This window comes from Salvia hispanica, chromosome 5 (genome assembly GCF_023119035.1).
Source record: "Salvia hispanica cultivar TCC Black 2014 chromosome 5, UniMelb_Shisp_WGS_1.0, whole genome shotgun sequence".
NCBI classification, from domain to species: domain Eukaryota; kingdom Viridiplantae; phylum Streptophyta; class Magnoliopsida; order Lamiales; family Lamiaceae; genus Salvia; species Salvia hispanica.
The window spans coordinates 9,515,518-9,526,163 of record NC_062969.1 but is presented as its reverse complement, the minus strand read 5'-3'; the positions used below and the strand labels follow the sequence as shown (position 1 = coordinate 9,526,163).

Here is a 10,646-nt window from a genome sequence, read left to right as displayed (position 1 = left end):
GTAAACTGGAGTCAAATAATGGAAAAAGTTAAAAAAAATGGAATAATGAAAATGGAATATAGCATCTCACTAGATTATTTCTGCCGACTCCTATGTTTCTGGGATGTGATCAAATGCAAACTCTAAATATTGTACAAACTAAACTATGATCTGGATCGTTAAAAATAACAACAGATAATAAAATAATAATAAAAAATGTCAACACCCGTTGATGCTACCACTAGTCTTGGGTATAATGTATACAGTCGAAGAGAAGTAAACACTTCATTTTCTTTGTTATTTCAGCTCTGCTTTCCAACTTCCATTCACCCGCCTCATCACTTGGCGCCCCTCTCTCTCTCTTAACCAGCATGAATCTAAGGGCGCCAACTCACCATCCCTACCATCTTCATCCACGAACCTTAAACAGCAGATCCAATCGAGTTTCCATTGCAACTACACCCATCCGCCGATTTTCGGAGCAAAAAATTAACCGAATTTTAATTTCCAATTGCATCTCTCCGACCAATGAAATTGCAGAAAGCATTGCTCGAACCTCACCAACTGAAGAAGAAGATGACGAGAGCTTAGCTGCAGTGGAGGAAACGCAGCCATCCGAAGAGACTTCCGATATCAACATTGACGAACTATCTGAGAATGAAAGCTTGTGGATTCAGATGGTGGAAATTGCCAAGTTTTCTGGACCGGCAGTAGGGTTGTGGATTTGCGCACCGTTAATGAGTTTGATTGACACTGCTGTTATTGGCCAATGCAGCTCCGTTGAGCTCGCTGCTTTAGGTTCTACTATTACCTTTATTTATTTTTTCGTTTGATTTATACAATTAGTGGCGCTGTTTGTGGTATATTTCAGTTTGACTTTATTCCTTGAATCAAATGTTGATTAGGTTGGGAATTTTGCAGGGCCGGGAACGGTGTTTTGTGACTACACGAGTTATGTGTTTATGTTTCTCTCAATCGCTACTTCAAATTTAGTTGCTACATCTCTTGCTAGCAAGGTCTGTATATTGGTATTATTATTGTTTAGCTCGGAATCCGGTTGTACTGGCATGATGAGATGTGAAGTGGTGCAGGATAAAGATGAGGTGCAGCACAAGATATCAAACTTGCTATCCGTTGGATTGGCTTGTGGCATTTTTATGCTTTTCTTTACGAGGTGCTTCGGCACTTGGGGGCTGACCGGTAAAGAAGAAATCTTTGGCTTTTAATGCTGTTTACATTTTGAGATTTAAATTGTACTGATAGATTTATTTCATGTATATCCCAGCTTTTACAGGGGCAAATAACCCAGAAATCATAGCTGCAGCAAACACATATGTTCAGGTTTTCTGCTTGTATCCCAAGCCTTGGCCCTTGTCCATAGATATTTCATAGGAGTATTTGTCTTACTTGCATTTGGCAGTGTTTTCTTGTACTCTTGTTTGAGTGTGAAACTTGTTCTAAATGGATTGCAGTCATACATATTACGGTTTAATTCATAGTATTGTGAGTGAGTTATCTACCTTGAAGGGAGGCTTGACAACCTGTGGAGAAAATTAACTCAAATGCTTAAACAGCAGCTCATAGCATTTACTTGTGATCCCTTTAGTTCATTCTTCTTTGTTTTTAGCTCTACATAACAGTAATTCATATCCAGGAAATCTAGCTCCTTGCTCCTGCAAAATCAGTTGCCTGCTTGTCAAATCTTAATTGCTAAGTTGCTAGAATGCATGCTCTTTCTTTATTCAACTTTTTTTAGGATCTATAAAATAATTTTTGACCATACTTTGTTGAAAAATTGTTCTTTGATTTATGGAATCTACAACTTTTTCCAGATTCGGGGCTTAGCATGGCCAGCAGTTCTGATCGGATGGGTTGCTCAAAGTGCAAGGTCCTGCATCACATGCATATTAATTTTGAGAATATGTTCCCTATCATTCTTAGTCGTGTGTTATTGTCATTGATGGTGTGTCAGACTGTCAGTACTGTTAACTAGCTACATTTTCTTGATTAAATTACTCTTCGTGAAGTTTCAAAATTCAAATTAATTAGAACCGTTGTTTGTCCTTTACTTTGCAGTTGGTTAATTGCATTATTGCCTAATTTGCCTCTAATTTGATTTTATTCAATATTATCTTATTGTGTAAACCTTTTTGGATTGCCCTCACGACTTTGTCTTCTACTTGTGTGCAATATCATAGTTCTAGGCTATTAGCTTTGCTTGATAAGGCAAACTCAAACGAGCAAAGTGTCCTGGCTTTTGCGACTTAAGAATCATTGGAGGTTTAGGTCCTAAAGAGATGTAGTTTTAGAAAAAGCAACCTAGAACCTGCAAATTGATTGTATGGCTCATTGCTTTCTGTTCTCCTTTGCATATTCAAAATCTTGAAATTGATCTATTGTTTATTAGCTTTCGTAGTGTAGTCCCTTAGTCATTTTTTTGCCGGTTGTTATATTTTTTTTCTGAACTGGAGGTCTTTGTACACAGTTTAGGAATGAAAGATTCATGGGGACCTTTAAAGGCTTTGGTTGCTGCAAGTGCTATTAATGGCATTGGCGACATAATCTTATGCAGATTCTTAGGATATGGTATTGCTGGGGCAGCATGGGCAACAATGGTGTCTCAGGTTTGCTGAATTTGCTTCCCAGTCTCATCAATGCATTGGACTCCAAACCTGTACATCTTGGTGAACTATATGAATCTAATTTTCTGTTGTTTTAGGTAGTTGCATCTTGGATGATGATTGAAGCTCTGAATAATAAGGGATATAATGGCTATTCAGTATCTCTTCCATCTCCAGATCAACTCCTTGAGATATTCATGCTTGCAGCTCCAGTCTTTGTGACAATGATGTCAAAGGTTTTTTCATGCCTTTCTTGATTCTACTTCTGTATCACACTTATTTTCCTGCTACTTTTCTGACATGCTTTAGTTCAGGTGATGTTTTACTCTCTACTTGTGTACTTCGCGACATCCAAGGGTACCAAAACTCTGGCTGCTCATCAGGTTTCATTATATTATGTGTCAATAATCTTCTCTGTATAATGACATAATTCATACTTGCCTCAGTACCGACTTCCTATTTAGGTCATGATGCAAGTGTACGGTGTGTTTACTGTATTTGGTGAACCTATTTCACAAACAGCCCAGTCGTTCATGCCGGAGCTGTTATATGGAGTTAATCGGAATTTAAAAAAGGTTATGATTCTTGCTGCACAACTTTATAACGTTCGGTTAAGTAGATGCAGATTTTACTTCACTTTACTATCTCTGCAAACTTCACAGGGAACATGTTCCGTCACAAATCTTTTTTATATCTCACTTCTGACTTTTATATTGATTCAAGAATAGTTGTCCATTCAATTGCATAAAACTTCCCTTGAAAAGCTTATATGGACTGACAGGCCCAATCATTGCTGAAATCACTACTCATGATTGGTGTGGTAAGTGGACTGATATTGGGATCAATCGGAGTATCTATTCCTTGGTTGTTCCCTAAAATGTTCTCCCCTGATCCTGAGGTTATACAAGAGGTGTGTTAATCTCTCTCTCTCTCTCTCTCTCTCCTCTGACACAGACAAACTCACCAACATACACATTTATATGAATGCTAGGCATACAAAAGTATTTTCATGTGTAGGTGTTGAGGTAGATTACTGTTAATTGCCCAGAATCTTGTAAAGAATCTGCTTCTTTATGTTCCGCTAAAGTTAAAAGGAGGTAGAAGCATCTAGAAACTTTCAAATCACCCTAAAATCAAATCGGTGAGATTGGAATCATTTGATGATGATACACCTATCCTTGGTCTTGTTTGTGGAGTATCGCACCTCAGTAACCCCTTTTTTTTGCTCAAATAGTACTGTTTGTCCTTCCAAATTTAATGTTAAACATATTCTTATGTTGTTATGCATACATACTTTGAATTGGAAGTAATGCACCATATATGTTAATATGCAAGCTAACGTAAAATATCCTTGGTAGAGTGGTTCGTTAATCATGATGCTGGGCTTATCATGTACTACCTTCGTTCCGCCATAATAGAGGCGTTTTCATTTTCTGCACTCGTTTTGGAAAACGAGTGGAGAAAATGAAACGCCTCTATTAACATGAAACAGAGGGAGTATATACGTTCAAATTTATTGAAGTTGTAAGTGAATTTGTGTTGTATGTTGCAGATGCACAAGGTGCTGATACCTTTCTTCCTTGCACTATGTATCACACCCGGTACTCACAGCCTTGAGGGCTCTTTAATGGTACTTGCCTCTATTTTCTTTGTTTATTTTTCCCTCAACTGAAGAATCTATATATAGATCACTAGATGCAGTAAGACATGATAGTCAATACGTATTACATTTGGAGAATGATGAGTTGGCTCATAGAATTATACGGGTTATCATTTTGTATTGATGGAAAGCACTCAGTTTCTGTCCCTCGTCTTTGCTCGTATTTGCCACCTTTACTGCAACTGTCAAGGATACTAGAGGAAAATCTGCAGCGTGATGGTGACATAAAGGGATATAAAACCTATATCAACTGAATCTCTAATCATAAAGGGATATCTTAATTTTATTATACTTATATTCCCTTATTACGGACACATGCTTAAAAAGCATCAGTTATAGAGCTTGTGAATAAGTTGAGAATTTATTTGTTATTCTCATATTTTGTCATACTTACACTTCAAACTATCCAGGCTGGACGCGACTTGAAATTCATTAGCATGTCGATGAGTGCAGTCTTTGTTTTGGGTTCTCTTATCCTGCTGGTAAGTATCTCAGTTTCTCCACCAGTTGATTTAAACATTGAATTACTTTTTTCTTGTTATGAGTGGCTATTCCAGTCCCTCGACCAGTTAACCCACTCTTCTCGTAAATCTTCAGTTCTTGAGCAACAGTGGTTATGGTATAGCTGGATGTTGGTTTACACTCGTTGCCTTCCAATGGGTAAGTTGGTGATTCATTCCAACACTTGCTCTATATTGGTGTAGAATCTTCTTTTAACGGCATAACTCTTTTTCCCTTCCAGTCGCGATTCTGTATTGCCTTGCGTCGTCTCACCTTGCCAACCATGTTTCTGTACTCTGAGGACTTGTCCCAGTCCCATTATCAAACTGGGAAGCTAAAATCTGTATAATACTTAGTCAATTCTGCAGCTGTTTTCAACACCACCACATACTCTGTTGCTTATGAACTTAAGGCAAAACGCGAAGGAGTTGCACAAGCAGTTGCTCTTTCGCATGGTGTAGTCTTTTAGTTCCTTTCTCACATTTGATCGTTAGCTGTTGTATGTTAAACTGTTGTATTTGTAGTTTTGTTTTTACTTTGATAACCTGTTGGTGTAATGTATAAACATCAATGAAATGTCGAAGTACATTATGCGTAATACTGTGTTACATATCTTTTAGTTTTTGGGAAACTGATACGCAATCCAGTTTAGCTTGTAAATAATTTGCGTAAATATATCATCTCTATATAACAACTGAGATGTTCTAGGTCAATAAATTCAGTCACAGCACGCTTAAGAAACCAATTCTACAATCATTTTTATGTTTTCATGAATCCTAAAAATCTTTCAAGCAGAAACGCTCTCGACCTTGAACTATAAAAGACAATTTCAGACCACTTCATCAGCTCAAATAAAACCAGCTACATCAGAATGGCTCCTTCTCATCCCTTGGAAATACTATTGCAGATCGATATCAATTTTTGATTCGTCTAATCCGAGAATAATTCAATACTCTCCCAACCAACATATACAAACTTGCACCAGTACCTCATACTCTGCTAGTTCCTCGCCTACCACGACCAGCTTGTCTTGGCCAGCTTGGTTCTTGCCCTGACACAGCTGCTGGTCTCCTACTCTGTGATTTTCATGCACGGCCACTCAATCAGAAACTCAAGTAAACGTTAAAAAAGTATGCGTCCAAGTTCATCAAAACTACCACTACTATACAATTATAAAAAATTAACAATGCAGAGAAGATATCTGCCACGCTGTTAAAGTCATGCACAAACTCAGAGAACGATAAAATAAATGCATCGTCATTTTTTGCACTTTAAAACACTATGACCAGTGACAATTGCTTAACATAATCTCGATGGGAACATAAAACAGACCTCAGCAGATTATTATCAAACATCTTCCATGTCTATATTCAGGAGATCTACCCGACTACACATCACAATGCAGATATGATCTTTACCATGCTTAAAGGTCGTTGCAACAATAGAGAAGTTCCAACAGGTATCAACAAATTCAGAGAATGATATGTTAAACAAAGAGCGCAGCTTGATCTTTTAATATTCAAAACACTATAAATAGAACGAGTCACGGTGGGAATGAAGAACAGACCTGAGGAGATTGTTTGAATGCTGCTTGTCGTCTCAAAAGGTCTCTCTGAGCTTGTTTCTTTTTCTCCTCAGCTTTTTGCTTACTCAGGCTGGGCCGGTAGAGTATCACGGTTCTACCAATTTGGCCGACGACTACTGAGCCCGTGCTTTCTTCTAATTGCTTCACCACATCTTCTAATTCTCCAGGGCATGTACCGTGTATCTTCAACTGTAACATGCAATGATTCAAGTCAAATGAGAAAAATACTGCAAAAGATTTTCGGCCATCAATAAGCATTTGAGAGTAGTTACATGCCTTCAAGAAAGAATGGTTATTACCAATTACACTGATACTAATATTAGGAACAAAAACAGCTTATTGTAGAAGTATAATAATCAAATGAGGAATATCATGGAGTAGCGTTTCATCAATGTTCAAACTAAATCCTTACTAATAAAATTGCAAAACATTTGGCCACCAATAAACATTGAGAGCAAATTACATGCTTTGAAGAAACAATGTTCATAACTATGAGACTAACAATTACTAGTATAAGTAGTAGTACTAGAAAAAAGATAGTTTAATGTAAAAGCACAATAATGTGATGATAATTAAATTATGAAGGAGTACACCATTACATCAGTGATCAAATTCATCTTTATAGAAACCTTTAACTAACCAAAATCATTTTAATTAGCTTGATAAAATCAAAAAGCAAGAAACAGATAGAAAGCACAAGAGCCATTGCCTGGATTAAAAAAACTACTCAAAAGAAAAAAAAAATACCTTGAGAAGCTCATTTTTTTCAAGCGTTTCAATCAACGCGCCAATAACAGTGTCTGTGACGCCCGATTTCCCGACCTGCTGCGACTTGAGCTTTTTCCCCAAACTGTGCGCGAAGGAACCCAGGTCCTTCTTCTCCTTCACGCTAAGACTCGGCGGCGGAGGCGGCGGGGGGAGAGGTGGCCGAGGAGCTGTTTTAATCACCTCAGAATTCGAAACCTCCGCAACAGCAGAATCAGAAATTGCGTCAATTTCCCCTTCCGATTCAGTGTGTAAATTATCCAGCAAAGCAGGATCAATTTCCCCTTCCGATTCGAATTGTACATTCTCCAGCAAAACTGCGTCACTTGAAAATCGCTGCTGAGCATTTGAGCGCGACGAGGAGGTGAAAGAGGAGAAGATTAAGCGAGAGGAGGTGAACGACGGCGCAGCTCGGAGGAGAGGATAGGATTTTCTGGATTGGGAGTATACGGCGGCTGATGCACTTCGATTGCGAGAGTAGGAAATATCAGCGGCGCGGAGACAAGATGGCGCGGCGGGGCGGCGGATAAGACGGTGCAGTAATAGGTGCGGGGAAAAGGAAGAGAGCGCAGCCATTTCTGCTCAAAATAGTTTAATCTCTTCGGAAGAACCGGTTATATAATCGTCTTCATAAATAGATAAAGACATTTGAAATGAGAAATTAATCAACAAAGGGTGCTTGGTCTAGTGGTATGATTCTCGCTTCGGGTGCGAGAGGTCCCGAGTTCGATTCTCGGAGCACCCCTTGTTTTTTTTATTTTTGAAAATATCTTGTCCATCATTTCCTTTTCCCAATGTGGTTCATTTCTACTTTCAATTTTAGGTAAAATCATTTTTACTATTTTGCAGTATTTAAGTTGTCGCATACTTCATCTACATAGGTCGTTTTTTATTCCTTGGAAAACCAAGTTAGTGGACCTTGTTCATGATCTTCTTAAATTTGATGTAACCCGCATTATTTTAGCTTTTGTATTTTTTTTCCCTGTTACTCCTATCTCTAACCATCAACCCCTACAATAATAGTGAGTTAACAAGGAAACTTGAATTCATTATCTGTTGTGGATATAATAAAGTGTGTGTTGTATTTCTTTTATAAATATTTGAAACTACTTTCAATACTGAATTTCCCCAATTTTAGACAAGATAACATGAGTGAGTTGGATCTTTCAAAAGTGATTTCTAAGATTACTCATATATTTATCTCATATCAAATCAGACTGAATCCATAACTTTGGAAAAAAAGTTTAGAAATATTTTATGGAATTCATTAATAAAACTATTGAATGTACACGGATCCAACCGCATCATAAAAGAGACGAGGTACAAATTATGACCACATGACTGACTACATGAGGCAATTGGTGGAAAAAATCCCCTCAATTCTATACTGATGGCCCCTCCAACAATTATGGAATTATTTTCCTCATAAAATAATTTTTTTTTATGAATTACATATAGGAGTAAAGACCACTCATTATAAAATACAAAAAAAAAGTTGGAAATCGCTCTCCGCCATGTGCCATGAGAGCTATTGCTCATTATAAATGATGATTGATTGAAACCATGAATTTCATGTATATCAGTATATGTATCTTCGCTTCTACTCATATCTCAAGACTCATGAGTGAAGAGAAATATATTCTACAAGCACAAACAGAGAAAGAATTCGGCTAAATTTTGATTATCTATTTAGTTTTTTTCAAGCCATGATTATTTAGTGAGTTGTAAATGATAGGCCTGTGACTTTTAATTATTTCAGGACAAGTCCAATTAATCGCTAGTTTTTTTTCTAGAGAAAAAAAAAAGTGAACCGTCTCATTCAACCTAGGGAATTATGATATTATATTTATGATTTTATTCGATCGTGCACTAATTATTTGCCGATGGGATTAATGATAGTACTAACTTTTATCATAGTTTTGGGTAGGGTTTGGTTATAAATTTTGTATTTAATGACACATCTATAGTTATAAATCTTAGTAGCAAAGTATAAAAGTTTGTGTTAATCAATTTTGTAGTGATATATTTACAATATCTTTGATATTTGTAATTATAAATGTCATTAAACATTAGTTTGGAGACAAATATTTTCCTTGCACATATTTTGGTTCATAATATGATCTTATGAATAATACTAATACGGTACATATTGTTTCAAAAATTGATGCGTCTGACAGTGATATATGGCTGGTAGAATTCAATTACTAGCGGGCATGCCTCATTAAGAAAAGGGTGCTAGCGGATACTCGATCGAGTGAGAATAAGGGAAAATGATGTCACTATGAAAATTAACTACTACTACTATAAACATGCGCCACTCTAGTGTACACACGAACCATGATAAATAAACACGAAGTTTACTTTTTACTCATACGTCTGGACTTGGACCAATATTGTTAAACTAATATTGATATTAATACTTTTGTCGAACACTCTTGCATCCTGCACTTAAAATTTGTTATGTGCATTAATCAAACTCCTGTAAATATTCTGAATTTCATATTTTCATTTTCAATTAATTAATCTAGAAAATCAAAATTTACAATGGACTAAATTCGATCTGAAATGGAAATTTTAAAAAATTGGCACAATTTTGAAAATTTCGATCCGATTCTGATCTTATGTTCAAATATTGTTCTGATATGTATATTTTGCTCATCTTTGCCTTTGGATCCCATTCTATTGATCCTGCCTAGTGCTTTGCTTCGAGACTCTCACTCAAATTTCAGTATTTTCCTTTTCAATAATTTAAATCAATCTGGGATAGTGAGAAAATGTCTTAACAGCTTGGAAAGATGCGTCTTAAATTCCAACCACATTACTTCTTGCCACGCCAGATGAAATCCATGTTCTTCACGTCGTTGGGAATATTTTATTTATTTTACTTTATTTCTTTACTTTTTTTGTTAGGTTTGGATTAGTTGAGAAAAGCTTGTCATCCCCACATTGCAATCTGTTGCTCGCAATTATATCTCACCTTTTACCAACGCTATTTTTAATAATCATATCTTCTCATCCTTATTTATGGATCTCATCCGTAAAACGTTGCTTCCACAAAGGATCAAATTTACTACCCAACTTATCAAAATTATTTTATTCTAGTGATGTAAATTAACCATCATCTCCCTCCAAAAAAAAAAAAAAAGGTCATCTTTCCTTCACAATGATGATTATAGGGAGTTTGATAGATTGATATATAAATCTAAAACTGAGTGAAATTGCCACTGTAAAACTATAAAGAAATCATAATTATCTTTTTCTTCATATTTTTAATTAATTACTGTTCAAGTATTACTAGTACTATATCATTCATCCAATAGTATCATTGAATAGTCAGTAAATATATTATTGAAAATATTTTGCTAAAATGCATTACGTTATAGTGTCAATAATCACTCTTGTTCTATACATATAATTAAAAAATGCAGTATTTTATATTCTTCTATTTTTGCTTTTTGTTTAACTAAACCTTCGTATATATATACAACCTCTTTTGTAAGTTTTGTGTTTTCAGTTGATTGTATCTTCACAATTT

General features: G+C 36.1%; 2 protein-coding genes and 1 non-coding gene across 3 annotated transcripts; 2 read left to right on the top strand and 1 right to left on the bottom strand.

Moving 5' to 3' along the window:
• Positions 1–273: 273 nt before the first annotated feature.
• On the top strand, positions 274–5,359 carry LOC125188180 (protein DETOXIFICATION 46, chloroplastic). The gene is made up of 14 exons (XM_048084936.1): positions 274–777; positions 901–995; positions 1,071–1,179; positions 1,265–1,320; positions 1,812–1,867; positions 2,465–2,603; positions 2,699–2,836; positions 2,915–2,983; positions 3,065–3,175; positions 3,382–3,510; positions 4,153–4,230; positions 4,671–4,742; positions 4,858–4,920; positions 5,003–5,359. Exons 1-14 carry the CDS (start codon positions 351–353, stop codon positions 5,108–5,110), a joined length of 1,650 nt encoding a protein of 549 aa, XP_047940893.1. The 5' UTR covers positions 274–350; the 3' UTR covers positions 5,111–5,359.
• Positions 5,360–5,424: 65 nt separating this feature from the next.
• Positions 5,425–7,708, bottom strand: LOC125188181. Its single transcript, XM_048084938.1, has 3 exons — positions 7,094–7,708; positions 6,329–6,535; positions 5,425–5,837 (listed from the first exon to the last, which is right to left on the bottom strand). The coding sequence occupies exons 1-3, from the start codon at positions 7,685–7,687 to the stop codon at positions 5,751–5,753; spliced, it is 888 nt and encodes a 295-aa protein (XP_047940895.1). The 5' UTR covers positions 7,688–7,708; the 3' UTR covers positions 5,425–5,750.
• Positions 7,709–7,784: 76 nt separating this feature from the next.
• Positions 7,785–7,856, top strand: TRNAP-CGG. The gene has a single exon. It is a non-coding gene; the product is annotated as a tRNA-Pro (tRNA).
• Positions 7,857–10,646: the final 2,790 nt, after the last annotated feature.

Excerpts from the sequence above, each read along its gene's own strand:
- LOC125188181 (XM_048084938.1), bottom strand. The coding sequence starts at position 7,687 with ATGGCTGCGCTCTCTTCCTTTTCCCCGCACCTATTACTGCACCGTCTT. Across the intron at positions 6,536-7,093 it reads AAAAAAATGAGCTTCTCAAG|TTGAAGATACACGGTACATG; the intron begins GTATTTTTTTTT and ends TGCATGTTACAG. Across the intron at positions 5,838-6,328 it reads CATTCAAACAATCTCCTCAG|AGTAGGAGACCAGCAGCTGT; the intron begins GTCTGTTCTTCA and ends TGAAAATCACAG.
- LOC125188180 (XM_048084936.1), top strand. The coding sequence starts at position 351 with ATGAATCTAAGGGCGCCAACTCACCATCCCTACCATCTTCATCCACGA. Across the intron at positions 778-900 it reads CGTTGAGCTCGCTGCTTTAG|GGCCGGGAACGGTGTTTTGT; the intron begins GTTCTACTATTA and ends GGAATTTTGCAG. Across the intron at positions 4,921-5,002 it reads CACTCGTTGCCTTCCAATGG|TCGCGATTCTGTATTGCCTT; the intron begins GTAAGTTGGTGA and ends TTTCCCTTCCAG.